Source organism: Microtus oregoni, unplaced genomic scaffold, assembly GCF_018167655.1.
Source record: "Microtus oregoni isolate MIOR12 unplaced genomic scaffold, Mior012 000080F_ref0000499, whole genome shotgun sequence".
NCBI classification, from domain to species: Eukaryota; Metazoa; Chordata; class Mammalia; order Rodentia; family Cricetidae; genus Microtus; species Microtus oregoni.
The window spans coordinates 5,243,514-5,261,654 of record NW_024544538.1 but is presented as its reverse complement, the minus strand read 5'-3'; the positions used below and the strand labels follow the sequence as shown (position 1 = coordinate 5,261,654).

Here is an 18,141-nt window from a genome sequence, read left to right as displayed (position 1 = left end):
TGTTTGAGCTAGAGAGAGCTAGTTGTGGAACTCCCTCAGATCAAATGGGAAGCAGGAAACCTGGTGTTTCCAGGGCATCCTTTCCCAACTTTTCCTATTAAAGGTTTGGTTCTTTTTCACCCTGGCCTTACCTACTAACAGGCAGCAATTCAAATTCTCTCCCCAATTTATCCATGTCCTGTGTGGGTTTTTAAAAATTGTTTCTTCCTCGTGGATTTATGTGATAATGACTTCAAGTTCTTATGAAGAACAATGCTAAACTCCAAGCATTATTTCCTTCACTTCAAGTTACAAATAAGTTCTACCTTTTATTGGGTTCCATTATACAATTGTACAGAGTCTTGTGATTATGAAGCAGTCGTTAAGCACATTGAACGAATGGTTTTGAGCTCTACTTTTCAGCATATAGATTTTACCTAAAAAAGTACAAACCAAGCACAGTGGTGCAATTTTCCAGGCACTTCCAAGTTGCTTAAATATTTACAAATACGTAAGCACCCTGTATGAAAGCATGACGATTTTGGTGTCAGGAGGAAACACTCCCTACATATGAAATGTCTAAATTTTAACATTTGCACAGCTCCGAATATTCCTGAGAAAAGTCAGTCTCCTTGTCATTTCTCTGCAAATCTCTTCATACTTCAGCATATCTTGGGGAACCATAACCTCTGTCACTCGATGTACCACTAATTGCACAAAACACATGCAACGTGTTGTTCATCCAGGGAGAATGCATTGTGTCTTCTGGTAATATCTGAAGGAAAAACAAACCAAGAAAACCGCAGCATTATCATCAGCTGAAGTGGCTACTGCCTAAAAAAGCCTGTGTGTATGAAATTACAGGCATGCTTTAATTTATCACTGACACTGGGCTATTTAAAATGACGGGAAGCAGAAAGAGCAAAGAATAACATTACCAGCATCAGTCTTCACAGCTGAGTTACAAAGGCAGCGTATCAAAAAAGCAGAAAAGATCTGGTTACTCATTAGGAAAAACAAAAGGTCAGGAAATGCAAAATTCAATTAAACCAGACAGGGTTCGTCCTTTGGATTCCATTTTAATATGTCATCACAAAAGCTTCAAGCATGCATCCCCCTTGGGCAAGCGTTTATGGATCACCTATCCACTTTCTAACAGCCATTTTCCGAATCACCCAGGGACTTTTCTAATAGCCCTTCCTGCAGACTTGGGATAATACTGAATCAAGATAAAAATCAAAGTGCCTATTTGAAGAAATTACGATGACATGAGCTAACTGATATAAAAATGAACTAAATATAAGATCCAAAGGTTATATTTTTTATGTATGTAAAGATATACATCCATGTTGGCATACATACTTTAAAAGTTAGTCTGTTAATGTGATCAAAGCCAAAGCAACAAAGGTTTTATGCTTAAATGAATTAGAGGAAAGGAATAGAACACACATTACATTGCCTCTCTTTGAGTCCTAACTCAGGTCTTAAGTGTTTGTTTGGCTCAGTTTGGTTTTTTTTTTTTTAGTATTGGGTTTTCGAGACTGGAAAGATGTTGCGTGGTTAAGAGCACTCCTGTTCTTTCAAAGGACCTGAGTTTGGCTCCCAGTGCTCTGATTGGGAGGCTCACACTGCCTCTAACTCCAGCTCCAGAGGATCCCACACCCTCCCTTTTCTCGCTGTCATACTGCATGCAGACATGCATGCATGCACGCACGCGCGCGTGCACACATACACACACACACAAACACAGAGTGAACACATGAAAACATACACAAGTGAAAAGAAAAATCTAAAAAAATGGGTGTGTTGGTTAGGTGTTTTTTTTTTTTTTTTTTTGTAAATTGAACACAGGCTAGAGTCATTTGTGAAGAGAGAACCTCAACTGAGAAATGTCCCCACTAGACTGGTCTGGAGGCAAGCCTGTGGGGCGTTTTCTTGATTAATGATTGATGGGGGGGGGTCTGGCCCATTGGGCAAGCGAGCCTAGTTTGTATTAAGAAAATAGACCAAAACTGGGTGGTGGTGCACATCTTTAATCCCAGCACCTAGGAGACAGAGGCAGGTGGATCTTTGTGTGAGTTTGAGGCCAGCCTGGTCTACAGAGTGAATTCCAAGACAGGCTCCAAAGCTACACAGAGAAACCCTGTCCCGAAAAACAAAAACAAAAACAAAACAAACAAAAAAAAGTAGGCTGAGCAAGCCCTGGGGAGCCTGCCGTTAGGCAGCACTCGGCCATGGTTTCTCTCCTGACTTCCCTCACTAATAGACTGGGATAGGGACCCCTAAGTCAAATAAACCCTTTCCTTCCCATGTTGCTTTTGGTCAGAATGTTTTTTATCACAGCAACAGAAAGCAAACGAGGACATCAGGTTTTTAAATTGGCTTCGAGGCTTTAGTGTTAAGCCCTGGTCTACAATGACAATTCCCTGTGTGCTATCATTTGTGTTGTCATAAGTCTTAGACTTAAATCTTATAATAAAGGAATTTCATTTTACAAAAATCTTAACTCGTGGCACTAATCTGAAAGCATGCTACAGAATTAACTGGTGACTAATCAGTTACTCATGCCTGTCAGATGTGACAAACGGGGTGCTTATTGAGACCGTGGCTAAAACCCTACCATATGCTACAGTGGCCGCTGCCAGCTCTATCTAAATAAGAAATCTGCAATTAATAATCATAAATTACGCTGAATTGCCTTGCCCAGACTTAATACAAGGGGAGGAGCTTAGTCCTACCTCAACTTGATATGCCATGTTTTGTGGATACCCATGGGAAGCCTACCGCTTTTTGAACAGAAACAGGGGAGGGGTGGTGATGTGGGAGTGATTTCTTATTAATAAAGAAACTGCCTAGAGACGCGGCGGAGCAACACCGCATACAGGAAGAACCTTTCGGGGACCTGCGCAGCGGCAGACCCAAGCGGCGGGGACAGGCGTGCAATAAGGAGAGCAGATCGCCCTACTACAATTGAATCAAAGAGGTAGGCCTTTGGTTGGCCAGGTCACAGGCACAAGGGGAGCCTGGTCCTGTCCTGAAGATCCTTCGGAGGGGTGAGAGGGTTCTTGGCCTGCAGCAGGAACCACGAAAGAGAGTGAGGGCATTTTGTAAGCGGAGCCCTTGGCCAGCAGGGAAACCTGATCCGGTTTTTAAAGGACCCATTGGATAGGATCAATAGGAGGAGATGGGCAGGCGCCAAGGCAAGAATTCACCCAATAGTCCGAAAAACAACTTGAAAACATCAGAACCCAATGATCTTACAACAGAAGTATTTGAACAACCTAACACAGAAGAAGTGGAAAAAAATCGACTTTATGAAGATAATAGAGTCCCTTAAACAACATGTAAAAAATGCCCTTATAGAAATGGATGAGAAGTATAACAAAAAGTTTGAAGAAATGAGTAAATACGTACATGATACCCTGGGAAACCAAGAAAAAACCATCAAACAGGTAATGGAAACAGTTCAAGAATTGAAAACTGAAATGAAGGCAAAGAAGAAAATACAAACTGAGGACCAGCTGGATATGGAAAATCTAGGCCAACGAGCAGAGTCTACAGAAACAAGCATAATCAATAGAATACAAGAGCTAGAAGAAAGACTCTCAGATGCTGAGGACACCATAGAGAAAATAAACGAACAGATCAAAGAAAACAGCAAAGCCAACAAATTCTCAACACAAAACATTCAGGAACTATGGGACACAATAAAAAAACCAAACCTAAGAATAATAGGAATAGAAGAAGGAGAAGAGTCACAGCTCAAAGGCCCAGAAAATATTTTCAACAAAATTATGGAAGAAAACTTTCCCAACTTAAAGAAAGATATTCATTTAAATATTCAAGAAGCATACAGAACACCAAACAGACTGGATCAAAGAAAAACATCTCCTCGCCATATAATAATCAAAACACAAAATATACAGGTTAAAGAAAAAATATTAAGAGCTGCAAAAGAAAAAGGGCAAGTAACTTATAAAGGTAAACCGATCAGACTTACACCTGACTTCTCGATGGAAACTATGAAAGCCAGAAGGTCCTGGATAGAGGTTCTGCAGAAGCTAAGAGACCATGGATGCAAACCCAAACTACTATACCCAGCCAAGCTATCGTTCATTATCAATGGAGAAAACAAGACATTCCAGGATAAGAACAAATATAAACAATACGTAGCCACAAATCCAGCCCTACAGAAAGTAATAGAAGGAAAATCGCAACCCAAGGAATCCAACACTGCCAACACTGCCTACAATAACCCAGGCATCTAATGACTCTTCACGAGCACATCTCAAAGAAGGGAGACACACAATCTCTACTACCAAAAGCAATAAGAATAACCGGAGTAAACAACCACTGGTCATTAATATCACTTAATATTAATGGGCTCAATTCACCTATAAAAAGGCACAGGCTAAAAGATTGGATACGAAAACAGGATCCAACATTCCGCTGTTTGCAAGAAACACATCTCAACCACAAAGACAGGCACCTACTCAGAGTAAAGGGTTGGGAAAAGGTGTTTCAAGCAAATGGTCCTAAGAAAAAAGCAGGTGTGGCCATACTAATCTCTAACAAAACTGACTTCAAACTAAAATCAATCAGAAGAGACCGAGACGGTCACTTTATACTCATAACAGGAACAATTCATCAGGAGGATGTCTCAATCCTGAATATATACGCCCCCAATATAAAAGCACCTACTTATGTAAAAGAAATATTACTAGAACTCAAGGCAGACATCAAACCACACACACTAGTAGTAGGAGACTTCAACACACCTCTCTCTCCAAGGGACAGGTCAATCAGACAGAAACCTAATAGAGAATTAAGAGAATTATTGGAGGTAATGAAGCAAATGGACTTAACAGACATCTATAGAACATTCCACCCAAATAGGAAAGAATATACCTTCTTCTCTGCACCTCATGGAACCTTCTCAAAAATTGACCACATACTCGGAAACAAAGGAAACCTCCACAGATACAAAAAAATATCAGTGTCCACCTGTGTCTTATCAGATCATCACGGATTAAAGTTAGAAGGCAACAACCACGCTGCCCCCAAAAAACCGACAAACTCATGGAAACTGAACAGTCAACTACTGAACCACACCTGGGTCAAGGAAGAAATCAAGAAAGAAATTAAAGTCTTCCTTGAATTTAATGAAAATAAAGGGACATCATACTCAAACCTATGGGACACAATGAAAGCAGTGCTAAGAGGAAAGTTCATAGCACTAAGTGCCCACTTAAAGAAAACGGAGAATGCATACATTGGGGACTTAAAAACACACCTGAAAGCTCTAGAAAAAAAAGAAGCAGACGCGCCCAGGAGAAGTAGAAGACTGGAAATAATAAAACTGAGGGCTGAAATCAACAAAATAGAAACCCAGAAAACAGTCCAAAGAATCAATGAAACAAAAAGCTGGTTCTTGGAGAAAATCAACAAGATCGACAAACCCCTATCCAAACTAATTAAACGACAGAGAGAGAACACGCAAATAAATAAGATCAGAAATGAAAAGGGGGACATAACCACAGACACAGAGGAAATTCAGAGAATCATTAGATCTTACTACAAAAGCCTGTATGCCACAAAACTGGAAAATACAAAAGAAATGGACATTTTTTTAAATAAGTATCATATACCAAAGCTAAACCAAGACCAGGTGAATGATCTAAATAGACCGGTTTCTCGCGAAGAATTAGAAATGGTTATCAAAAATCTCCCTTCGAAAAAAAGCCCAGGACCAGATGGTTTCAATGCAGAATTCTACCAGAACTTCCAAGAAGAACTAATACCTATACTCCTTAATGTATTTCACAATATAGAATCAGAAGAGTCATTGCCAAATTCCTTTTATGAAGCTACAGTTACCCTGATACCAAAACCACAAAAAGACCCAACCAAGAAAGAGAATTACAGACCGATCTCACTCATGAACATCGACGCAAAAATTTTCAATAAAATACTGGCAAACCGAATCCAAGAACACATAAGAAAAATTATCCATTATGATCAAGTAGGCTTCATCCCAGAGATGCAGGGCTGGTTCAACATACGCAAATCTATCAATGTAATCCACCATATAAATAAACTGAAAGAAAAAAACCATATGATCATTTCACTAGATGCGGAAAAAGCATTCGACAAAATTCAACACCCCTTTATGATAAAGGTCTTGGAGAGAATAGGGATACAAGGGTCCTACCTAAATATAATAAAAGCTATTTACAGCAAGCCAACAGCTAACATTAAATTAAACGGAGAAAAACTCAAAGCCATCCCACTAAAATCAGGAACACGACAAGGATGTCCACTCTCGCCATACCTCTTCAATATAGTGCTTGAAATTCTAGCAATAGCAATAAGACAACATAAGGAGATCAAGGGGATTCGTATTGGAAAGGAAGAAGTTAAGCTTTCGTTATTTGCAGATGATATGATAGTGTACATAAGCGACCCCAAAAATTCTACCAAAGAACTCCTACAGCTGATAAACAGCTTTAGTAACGTGGCAGGATACAAGATCAACTCCAAAAAATCAGTTGCCTTCCTATACACCAAGGATAAGGAAGCAGAGAGGGAAATCAGAGAAGCATCACCTTTCACGATAGCCACAAATAGCATAAAATACCTTGGGGTAACCCTGACCAAGGAAGTGAAAGATCTACTTGACAAGAACTATAAGTCTTTGAAGAAAGAAATTGAAGAAGACACCAGAAAATGGAAAGACCTCCCTTGCTCTTGGATTGGGAGGATCAACATAGTAAAAATGGCAATTCTACCAAAAGCAATCTATAGATTCAATGCAATCCCCATCAAAATCCCATCAAAATTCTTCACAGATCTGGAGAAGACAATAATCAACTTTATATGGAAAAACAAAAAACCCAGGATAGCCAAAACAATCTTATACAATAAAGGATTGTCTGGAGGCATTACCATCCCTGACTTCAAACTCTATTACAGAGCTACAGTATTGAAAACAGCTTGGTATTGGCATAAAAACAGAGAAGTCGACCAATGGAATCGAATAGAAGACCCTGACATTAACCCACAAACCTATGAACACCTGATCTTCGATAAAGGAGCTAAAAGTATACAATGGAAAAAAGAGAGCATCTTCAACAAATGGTGCTGGCAAAACTGGATGTCAATCTGTAGAAGAATGAAAATAGATCCATATCTATCACCATGCACAAAACTCAACTCCAAATGGATTAAAGACCTCAATATCAGTCCGAACACACTGAACCTGATAGAAGAGAAAGTGGGAAGTACTCTACAGCACATGGGCACAGGAGACCACTTCCTATGTATAACCCCAGCAGCACAGACACTAAGGGCATCATTGAATAAATGGGACTTCCTGAGGCTGAGAAGCTTCTGTAAAGCAAAGGACACTGTCACTAAGACAAAAAGACAACCCACTGAATGGGAGAAGATCTTCACCAACCCTGCAACTGACAAAGGTTTGATCTCCAAAATATATAAAGAACTCAAGAAACTAGACCGTAAAAGGCTAATCAACCCAATTATAAAATGGGGCACTGATCTGAACAGAGAATTCTCAACAGAAGAACTTCAAATGGCCAAAAGACACTTAAGGTCATGCTCAACTTCCTTAGCGATCAGGGAAATGCAAATCAAGACAACTTTAAGATACCACCTTACACCTGTCAGAATGGCTAAAATAAAAAACACCAATGATAGCCTTTGCTGGAGAGGTTGTGGAGAAAGGGGTACACTCACCCATTGCTGGTGGGAATGCAAACTTGTGCAACCACTCTGGAAAGCAGTGTTTCGGTTTCTCAGGAAATTCGGGATCAACCTACCCCTGGATCCAGCAATACCACTCTTGGGAATATACCCAAGAGAGGCCCTATCATACAACAAAAGTATATGCTCAACTATGTTCATGGCAGCATTGTTTGTAATAGCCAGAACCTGGAAACAACCTAGATGCCCTTCAACGGAAGAATGGATGAAGAAAGTATGGAATATATACATATTAGAAGACTACTCAGCAGTAAAAAACAAGGACTTCTTGAATTTTGCATACAAATGGATGGAAATAGAAAACACTATCCTGAGTGAGGTAAGCCAGACCCAAAAAGAGGAACATGGGATGTACTCACTCATATTTGGTTTCTAGCCATAAATAAAGGACATTGAGCCTATAATTCATGTTCCTAGAGAAGCTAAATAAGGTGAATCCAAAGACAAACACATAGGCATCCTCAGGAATATTAACCTTCATCAGGCGATGAAAGGAGACAGAGACAGAGACCCACACGGGAGCACTGGACAGAAATCTCAAGGTCCAAATCAGGAGCAGAAGGAGACGGAGCACGAGCAAGGAACTCAGGACCACGAGGGGTGCACCCACACACTAAGACAATGGGGATGTTCTATCGGGAACTCACCAAGGCCAGCTGGCCTAGGTCTAAAAAAGCATGGGATAAAACCGGACTCGCTGAACATAGCGGACAATGAGGACTACTGAGAACTCAAGAACAATGGCAGTGGGTTTTTGATCCTACTGCACGTACTGGCTTTGTGGGAGCCTAGGCAATTTGAATGCTCACCTTAAGAGACCTGGATAGAGGTGGGCAGTCCTTGGGCTTCCCACAGGTCAGGGAACCCTGATTGCTCTTCGAGCAGATGAGGGGGGGGGGGACTTGATCGGGGGAGGGGGAGGGGAATGGGAAGCGGTTGTGGGGACGAGGCAGAAATCCTTAATAAATAAATAAATTTAAAAAAAAAATAAAGAAACTGCCTAGACCCATTTGATAGGCCAACCCTTAGGTAGGCGGAGAAAACAGAACAGAATGCTGGGAGAAAGAAGCTGAATCAGGAGTCGCCATGATTCTCCCACTCCAGGCAGATGCAGGTTAAGATCATTCCTGGTAAGCCAGCTTGTGGGCTACACAGATTAATAGAAATGGGTTAGATCGATATGTAAGAGCTAGCCAATAAGAAACTGAAACTAATGGGTCAGGCAGTGTTTAAAAGAATACAGTTTCCGTGTAATTATTTCGGGTAAAGCTAGCCATGCGGGCGACCGGGTGCCGGGGACGCAGCCCGGCTGCTCTTATTTCAACAGGGTGGATTGCAAGGGATGGCAGAGGGGAGGTGTGAGGAGGGAATGGAAGGAGAGGAGGGATGGGAAACTTTAATTGGGATGTAAAATAAATGAAAAATGTAATTAATAAAAAATAATCTTCCAAAAAAAAAACCCAGCAAAAATGTTTGGTGGGGGGTGGCTCACACCTTTAATCCCAGCACTTGGAAGGCAGAGACCAGAGGTCGAGGCCAGCCTGGTCTATAAGAGCTAGCTCCAGGGCAGCTAAGATTGTTACACAGAGAAACCCTGTCTCAAAACAAACAAACAAACAAACAAACAACCCAGACTACAACAACAAAAAACCTTAAATTATTCTTTTAAATTTTTATGGTCAGAAGTAAAACAAAACTTAAATATATTTACTGTCTATAAGTATGAAAACTTAATGTATACTTTGGTATACTATAACAAATTACATTGAAAACAACCAAGAAATATTCAGGCCATTTCTTTTTTCAAGGAATAATTTATGGGGCTCAATGGAACAGCTCCTATTTCAGTATGTACTTACACTATGTCTTATTTTGTGGGAGTATTATCAATCTTAACATATATGACTGAAAAAATTCTTTTAGCTTAATATCTAATGGAAGATATCAATTGACTTATAAAAATCACTATAAGTTTAATGGTTTTCATAAACATGAATATATAGAAATGAAGACTTTTCTTAGTTAGCTAATGTTAGCTCATATTTGTCTAAAATTATGGTCTCCAACTAAGAAAAATAGCGATGGCTTAATGGAGTAATTGATATAGGCAGGTGGGTAAGCTAGCTGATCTGAAAAATTCATGCTTTAAAAAGGGGGGAAATGGTAAAATGACCATTCTAAATATCTTGATCATAGCAGCAATAAGAAATTGAATAATTTGCCTTGAATTTGAATAGACTAGGCAATGCAGCTGCATGCAAATGAAGTAACTGTCAGACAGTATACACGGGTTTAAAACAGCATGTGCAATTGTTTTCTATCTTTCATGAAGGAGTCATTGTTACTCTTTTTTTCCTCATGTATTAAGAGCAATGAGGTAATTAAGCAGACAGCCGTCCCCCCAGGGTTTCTCTGTAGCTTTGGAGCCTGTCCTGGAACTAGCTCTTGTAGACCAGGCTAGCCTCGAACTCACAGAGATCCACCTGCCTCTGCCTCCCGAGTGCTGGGATTAAAGGTGTGCGCCACCATCGCCCGGCTCAGACAGCTTCTAAGAACGAGCTATGTACACTATTTAATAACAGAATGCACCCAGGACAATGATGCTGTAGAGATCTATGCTCCTGTTGTGCTAACAGGTGAGGGTGAGACGCAGCCAAAAGCTTCCCTGTCTTCTGAGTCTTCTCCCTTGACTACTCTGGGGAGGAAAAAGAAAGGGACCTCTGCATGCCCAGCAGAGATGCCTTGGTATGTACGTTCAGTCCTAGATAGGCCAATCAGGCGAAAAAGAAGCCAAAGAACGTTGGAAGTTCTGCAAGCCTCCAAGGTTCCAACTACAAAGAATGGATGCTTAGGAGACTGGACCTGATCTCATTAACCACTTAATTCTGGCCCATCCTGGTTCTCCATAACGAGCAGATGGCAGTGATTAGAAAAGTAAACTCATGGTCACACCCAGCGATGAGATTTCTCAAAGCTCTTTAAGTCAAAGCATACCGAAGAAATGTGGGGACCTGGGAGGTTTAACTGAGAGTCAGCTAGCTTTTGTTGTCTGACAAGTCTTTCTACCAAGCACTGGGCTGAGCTATAAGGCAAGCTATGTGAGAGTCTCCCACAGGGAGTGGCTGCCTTCAAACACTCAAATCCAGATTCTAAAATAAATAAATGAACTTCTCTCTTTGCAGGACTAGTCTGTTTTCTTTATTTCTCCTGTCTTGTTTATACATACCAAGCTGGCCTAGAAACTCCATAGTAGTCCAGATTGGCCTTGAACTCACTATCCTGGAATTACCAATGTATACCACCATGCTAGACTTTAAGGGTCCGCTTTCAGAATATATTGTCTGAGCCTGGCATGATGACTCATGCCTATAATTCCAGCACTCAGAAGGCAGGGACAGGCAGGAAGAGCAGGAATTCAAACTAGCTTTGGTTGTATGTAAGTTTGAGGCCCATCTGGGCTAGAGGAAACCTTGTCTTAGAGGAAAAAAAAATAATTTGTTCCGTGTTTTCATTGAAGAGAAAATAAAGAAGGCTTTACGATAAGCTCAAACGCTCTGTCAGGGAGGAAGCAGATCACTCTGCCACAACTTTTACAACATGATAAAGACGTTTTACTGGCAATCCATATGCAAAGTGGATGTAAACACAAATTCCAGGGCCTCAGCAGATAGTCTAGCAACACGACTCAGGATTTCTAGAAGGGTCAGTGGAGATGAAATGTGGGAAGTACTTAATGATGACAGAGTTTGACTATGAGCAAGGCTCACTTTAATATTTTCAGGCTGTTTTCCTAAGGTAGTTCTAATTATTCCTAACACTTAGTGATTTAGCCTATCTCCTATGTAACTGTATCTAGTTAAAAAGGTCTTATTGTATTTGCATATGTGTGTGTGTGTGTGTGTATGTGTGTGTGCGTGTATGTGTGTGTCTTTGTTTAGGTTCAGGAGTGTGCATGGCTTGCTGCAGGTGCACTGGATGTGTGTGTGCTCATCTGCGGAAGTCCGAAGGATGACATTGGGTGTCCTCTTTGGGCTCTACTTTGTTTTTGGAAACAAGGTCTTTTACTGAACCCGGATTTCATAGACTTGGCGAGACAGGCTGACCAGTGAGCCCCAGGTCCTCCTGTCTGCACTCCACCCCTAGCACTAAGGTTGTAGGCATGTACTGCCATGGCTCTGCTTTATGTAGGTGCTAGGGATCTGAACGCAGGTCCACATGCTCGTGCAGCAGGTACTTTACTGACTTAGCCATCTCCCCAAGTGCCCGGGTCTACCTTCTTCTAACCAAGATAACTTCACATAGGAACTTGGCTACTGGCCCAGTCTTTTCACCTCTTTGGGCCGCTTCTTGAGAGACTCTTTTCAATGCTTACAGAAGATTAATTCGGATGTGCTTAGACAGTTGGCTTTAATGCCACGGCACAAAGAATAAAATGATCTCTTACTGATCACTACTTCTACAGCGGTTTTAGGTAACTGTTCCAAGGTACAGTCACATTACAAGACTAAAATGGTGGAAGATATGAGGTAAGCAAATTTTAAAGTATCAGCTAATGGGCCAGTAAAATGACTCACTAGTTAAAAATGCTTGCAGTCAAGCCTAAAGTCAATCCCTGGCCCCCACATGATGGAAGGAAAGAACTGAGTTCTGCATGTTTTCCTCTATCTCCACATACACACTATGGCACACATGTACCATATTATATGCGCACTGTGGCTTATATGCAATGCACACCTACAATCCACACATGCACACATGGTAAATAAATTAAAGTGTAATTTTAAAATTTCAATAAAAATTTAAATTTAAAAATTTAATATAAACTAAATAATTTAAGGGTAATACATTTCAAACTAATGTAGTTTGCTAAGTAGTACTTTAGGGACCCCAGATGCTGTCCTTATTTTGAAAAGTGTTAATACTTGCCTGCTCATGGATAATGTCAGACAATTCCTTTACCATGTCTCTGAAATTTGATTTTAGCCCTTCATGGTACTCGATTTGATCCTCTTTAATTAGCCGCTCATTTAGTTCAAGTGCAATGCTACATGCTTGTATAAATTTCCTGTGGATGAACATGAAAACAGAAGATTAAACTTTCGTTACTGATTCTTACAAAGTGTCACCCACCATAGTTTGTCAGTTAACTTTGACTATGACTTTCTTAAAGAAAGATTGGAATATTCCACTTTCTCATTATTAGCTATGGTCACTTCTTAAGTCTGAAACACATTTTATCTTTCTTCTTTAGTTTCTGATCTGCTTTTAAGACCTGGTTCGCTACCAGGTACATGCCTTTAATGCCATTATTCAGTAGGCAGACACAGGTGGGTCTCTGTGAGTTTAAGGTCAGTCTGGTCTACATAGCAAGCTGTGGGCTAGCTAAGGCTTTAGGGACAGAGCCTGTCTTGATACAAAACAAAAGAAATCAATACCTGGCTCAAAACATATGCCTCCGGTGTTGCAAGGGGGAGGGCCGCTTGTTCGTCCAGGCCACCCAGCTAGCTTAGCCCGGAAATAACCACACAAAAACTGTGTTCATTAAATCAGTGCTTGGCCTATTAGCTCTAACATCTTATTGGCTAACTCTTACACCTTGATTTAGCCCATTTGTATTAATCTATGTATCGGCACGTGGCAGTGGCTTATGGGCAAAGATTCGGCACATCTGTCTCTGACGGCTCCATGGTGTCTCTCTCTGACTCTGCTTTCTTCCTCCTAGAATTCAGTTCTGTCTTCTCTGCCTACCTAAGTTCTGCCCTATCAACTAGGCCAAGGCAGTTTCTTTATTCACTAACCAATGAAAGCAACACATGAACAGAAGGAACTCCTACAACACCCCAGGGAAGCTTAATGGAAATATTTACTGTCAAGCTTCAAACAGAATTCATTTGGGGCTTACTAGTAGGTCAATAGTGTTGTATATTACAGGTGCAAAGTACTTGGGCTGGTAGGAATATGGACAATGAGTAGAGGAAATATAAAAGTCTTTCCCTTGGTTATTTCTTATGTTTATATTAATGTTTCTCTCTCTCTCTCTCTCTCTCTCTCTCTCTCTCTCTCTCTCTCTCTGGTTTTTGGAGACAGGGTTTCTCTGTGTAACAGGCCTAGCTGTCCTGGAACTAGCTCTTGTAAACCAGGCTGGCCTCGAACTCAGAGAGATCCGCTTGCCTCTGTCTCCTGAGTGCTGGGATTAAAGGCATGCGCCACCACCACCTAGCCTTCATTCATCTTCATGTGCTTAATGCATACATTTAAGAATGGATGCATAAGGGGGTAAAGCATCCCATTGCATGCATGTTTTGTATTCTTGCCGTAGAAACTAGTGGAGTCTCTTGCACATGCCAGGCAAATCCTATTCATAAATATTGATGAATGGCTGAATAGTGGCTACTCTGCATCTGCATAGGTTACCATCTTTCTTCTTAGTCTATTTTACTCTACTTGTCCTCATGTTCCATAGTTTAATTCTGTTTCCATATAAATCAGACTTTTCTCCTGACGATTCAGACATGCCTTAACTTACAGGGCTACTCACTGCAAACAAGCTAAGGCATTCCCCAGACCTGTGGAGTCCCAGTGGAAGTGAGAACACAGAGACCAGAAGAAGTCTGTGTAACCTTTCCAGCTCCACTTCACTCCTGCCCTAGATGGTCTGAAATGCTATAAGGCAAGGTCAATCGGGCAAAGAAGGAAATCGCGTAATGAATGTAGGGCTGTGTTTGTGTCACTTAAAATATCCAAAGCAATAAAGTAAGCTGGCATATTTAATCCCTTGGGTCACAGGAGCAGTGTTAGTACTTCAGAGCATGAAACAGATCATATGGTTCCTGACTACTTAAAGTGCCATTTGGAGGTAAATTAATCAGTGCAAACGCAGAACTCAGAGAATGCCCTTACTTGGCAAGCATTTCTACTGCTGTCTTTTTTTTTTCTTAAAGAAACTGGAAGAAAAAAAAATAGAGGTATGATCTGAAAACTAACACTTACCTAAACATGTCTTTCAACTCATTCACTTTCTTAGGTGGATACTTGGTAGCTTGACTTTCATTTAAGAAGGCCCTCGCATAGGCTAAGGGACCAGCATTGACCTAAATTACAGAAGAGAAAAAAATGACAGTGTGGCCAGCATGTAAGCAGGAGGAAATTTTGCATTTTTCCTTCTCACTAAAACCTCCAAGGGCTGAGGGGAGAGCAGATGCACAATAAGATACAGAAGAAACCCAGACCTCACTATCAACTTACGTTTCTGAGACGTTTGTGTGAAAAATCATTAACTAAAGGGATTAGTCTGATAAAATGATACACCAATAAATTAGTTAATGATTCCTGATGCATGAGTACAGGGCTTGGCGCTTGGCTGGTCTCAGAGGTTTATGTTAAAGTCTCTGACATAATATACCATTCATATAAACTGAATGGGATTTATTTCTTACATGAAAAAAAAAACCACAGAATTGTTTTTCACAGCCAATATAAGAACATATCACACAACTGTATTCAATGCTTGCTCTGCGCCCTTATTGGACGAGCACCATACCTGCACAGAGACGCAGCCCTGCAGCTTCAGCTGAAGCTGAATCATGTCCACATCAGCCGAGGAGCAAAGCTTGTGCAGCTCTGCAGTTCTGTCTTTTATTTCATCAGTAGCAACATCTATTGGCTTTAGATTCACCTGCTGCTCACAGTGGATAGGAATCCTCTTTTTCACATAGGGAAATGAGTTGGAAGCTATGAAAAGGTAAAGACCAATTTTAGAAAATCATTTACTTGGTGGAATCCAAGGAAAAACAACACAATCGCCTTGTTTACACCTTCTGCTTTTTCTTAAAAAAAAAATTCCTTAGGGTGCCAAATAGTTCCTTCTGCTTCGGGTTGAAAAGATAAATTATCTTTATGAGATACCTCTAAGCAATTAGGAGTGACATATGGGGAAACGATGGTTTATTACAAGGCCATGATTATATAAACTTGTAAAATAACAATGATTAAAATTTCAGTTACGTGTTCCTGCTGGCCAACTGGTAGCTGTGTGTATGAGAAAGTACCAAAGCAACATAAAGACTCCGACTCACTGGTCAAGATGCTCCGGCGTTTACACTGCTCTTCTATGCAGCCTTGCTTTTTGCCCGATAAGGTATAAGGGGCCTCAAAAACAAATCTGTTGATATTATGATTTCTTTCAAACTCTGTCTTCCTTTCTGTGAGTTCTTTGTCATCAAAATAGGGCTTCACATAAGTGACTTGTATATGAGCAAATTTTGGATCAAGTTCCTTGGCATTTACCTATAAAGAAAGTTGTTTGTCTTTTTTTAAACCGAAATCAATGGAAAGAAAATGAAAGTATACCTTACTGCTTTGAAACCACACGAGAAACACTGGCATTGCAATTGTGCCCCTGATTGACTGGAAAACTACCTGGGGGAGATCGTGGCTGGGTTTTATAGATAGCTTATTTATTACTAAAAGGAAGGTATATAAAACCCAGAGAGATTATAGAAATATAGAAAGAACAAAAGACACATTTTAGCCCTCAGCAATTAACACGATCCACATCCACATTTCACATATTTCTTTCCCTTCCTTCTTTTTTTTTTTCTTGAGACAGGGTTTCTCTGTAGATTTGGAGCCTGTCCTGGAACTAGCTCTTGTAGACCAGGCTGGCCTGGAACTCACAGAGATCCGCCTGCTTCTTCCTCCCGACTGTTGGGATTGAAGGCGTGCGCCACCACCCACCTCCAATTGTTTCTAGACACATATATTCTGAAAACTGAGATCACAATGAACAGTTTTATAACCCGAGTCCTTAAATATTTATTAAATATATAAATCTACTTCAATAAGAAGATATTATAACTAGTATAGTTTACACTGGAGCATTAACACAATTTATTTATATTATTTGAGACAGGGTTTCACGTTGTATTTCAGGCTGGCCTGAAATTCAGTAGGAACCCACAGCAGCTTTGATTTTACAGCTGTCTCCTCCTTTAGCCTCTTCAGTGCGTGAATTACGGGTGTGAATTCACGCGTGGCTTGATATGACTTTTAATGGCTGAATGAATACACATGAGTTACTGGTTCATTCCCTTACTAACAGACAATTTGGTAACTTTCTAACATTTCGCTATTGTAAGTCATACTTTGGTGAACAGCCTTGAATTTATAAGTGTTCTTTTTTTCTGATTGTTTGCCTTAGGATACACGTTTGGTAGAAAAATATTGTTTAGTTCAAAGTTTTATATAGCTTTAAGGATTTTAACAAATTACCTAATTATGCCACAAGGTAGCCTATCAATTTGGATGTCCACAAGCAATGTTTGATATCATGAGTAGTTTTAAAAAAGATTTTATTTTGATTTTATGTGTATGAGAGTTTGCCTACATGCATGTATATGCACCATGTGCATGCAATGTTCGCCATGATCGGAGTGAACATCAAAATCACTGGAACTGGAGTTAAAGATGGTTGTGAGTCATTATGTGGGTGCTGTGAACCGAGCCTGGGTTCTTTGCAAGAGCAGCAAGTGCACACAACCACTGAGACATCTCTTCAGCCTCCAAGAGTAGTATTCTCCTGTACATCAGTTTAATCCTAGCTAGCAGAGGAACAGAACACGAGGACATACAGCGATTTGATGTGGAAGACATAAGAGTTTAGTTGTGGGATTGGGGATATATTCAACTGGTAGAATGCTTGCCTAGCATGTACAAGGTACTTGGTTCAGTTGCCAGTAACCACCACCACCACCACCACCACCACCACCACCACCACCACCACCACCACCACCACCACCACCACCACCACCAAACACAAAAGCCTAGCACAGCTGCTGGTCATTTCGTGAGGCATCTAAATTCCATGCCAAGCAGTGCTGCTGCTGTCCTTGCTGAAGGGTCCCCTGCCGGCTCGCAAATTCTACCCTTTCTCCTTAATTCGAAACAAAACTTGGAATCTGCTTTCAGTATTTCCCAATGAAACCAGCCTTGTGTCCTGGGTGCTTACTATCTTTGTCATTTATCAGTCACGCCTGTCTGTGTTAAGTAAAAAAATAAAAGAAACAAACAAAATCAACACAAATCTCCCTGCATACAGTCTCTGTATCTTTTTCCTCTCCATATTTGCAGGGGGGAAGTAATGTCTTAACACTGGGTAACTTCTTTAAACTCCTTCTATTTACTTGGCTCGCTGGGAAACATTAACCTTTCTTTCCTGTTACACTTATCTTAGCCAAAAGGCTCAGAAATAATTCTCTCACATTTAAAAGCTGGAATTTTCTAGAAAAACCTCAGTCAAAGTAATTATTTAGCTAAGAAGAAACATAAATAGGAAATAAAAGGTCAAGTAGTACACAGGGTATATATGAATAGCCAAAAAAA

At 40.5% G+C, this 18,141-nt stretch overlaps 1 protein-coding gene across 1 annotated transcript in view; it reads right to left on the bottom strand.

Moving 5' to 3' along the window:
- Positions 1–282: 282 nt before the first annotated feature.
- LOC121441672 (dedicator of cytokinesis protein 11) overlaps positions 283–18,141 on the bottom strand; it is a 202,344-nt gene continuing 184,485 nt past the window's right edge. Inside the window, exons 49-53 of the mRNA XM_041642876.1 lie at positions 15,837–16,047; positions 15,302–15,492; positions 14,752–14,852; positions 12,688–12,826; positions 283–754 (exon numbers count right to left, since the gene is read on the bottom strand). Of these exons, the coding sequence (XP_041498810.1) occupies positions 635–754; positions 12,688–12,826; positions 14,752–14,852; positions 15,302–15,492; positions 15,837–16,047 (762 nt within the window). The 3' untranslated portion in view covers positions 283–634. The remainder of the gene's footprint in view (positions 755–12,687; positions 12,827–14,751; positions 14,853–15,301; positions 15,493–15,836; positions 16,048–18,141) is intronic.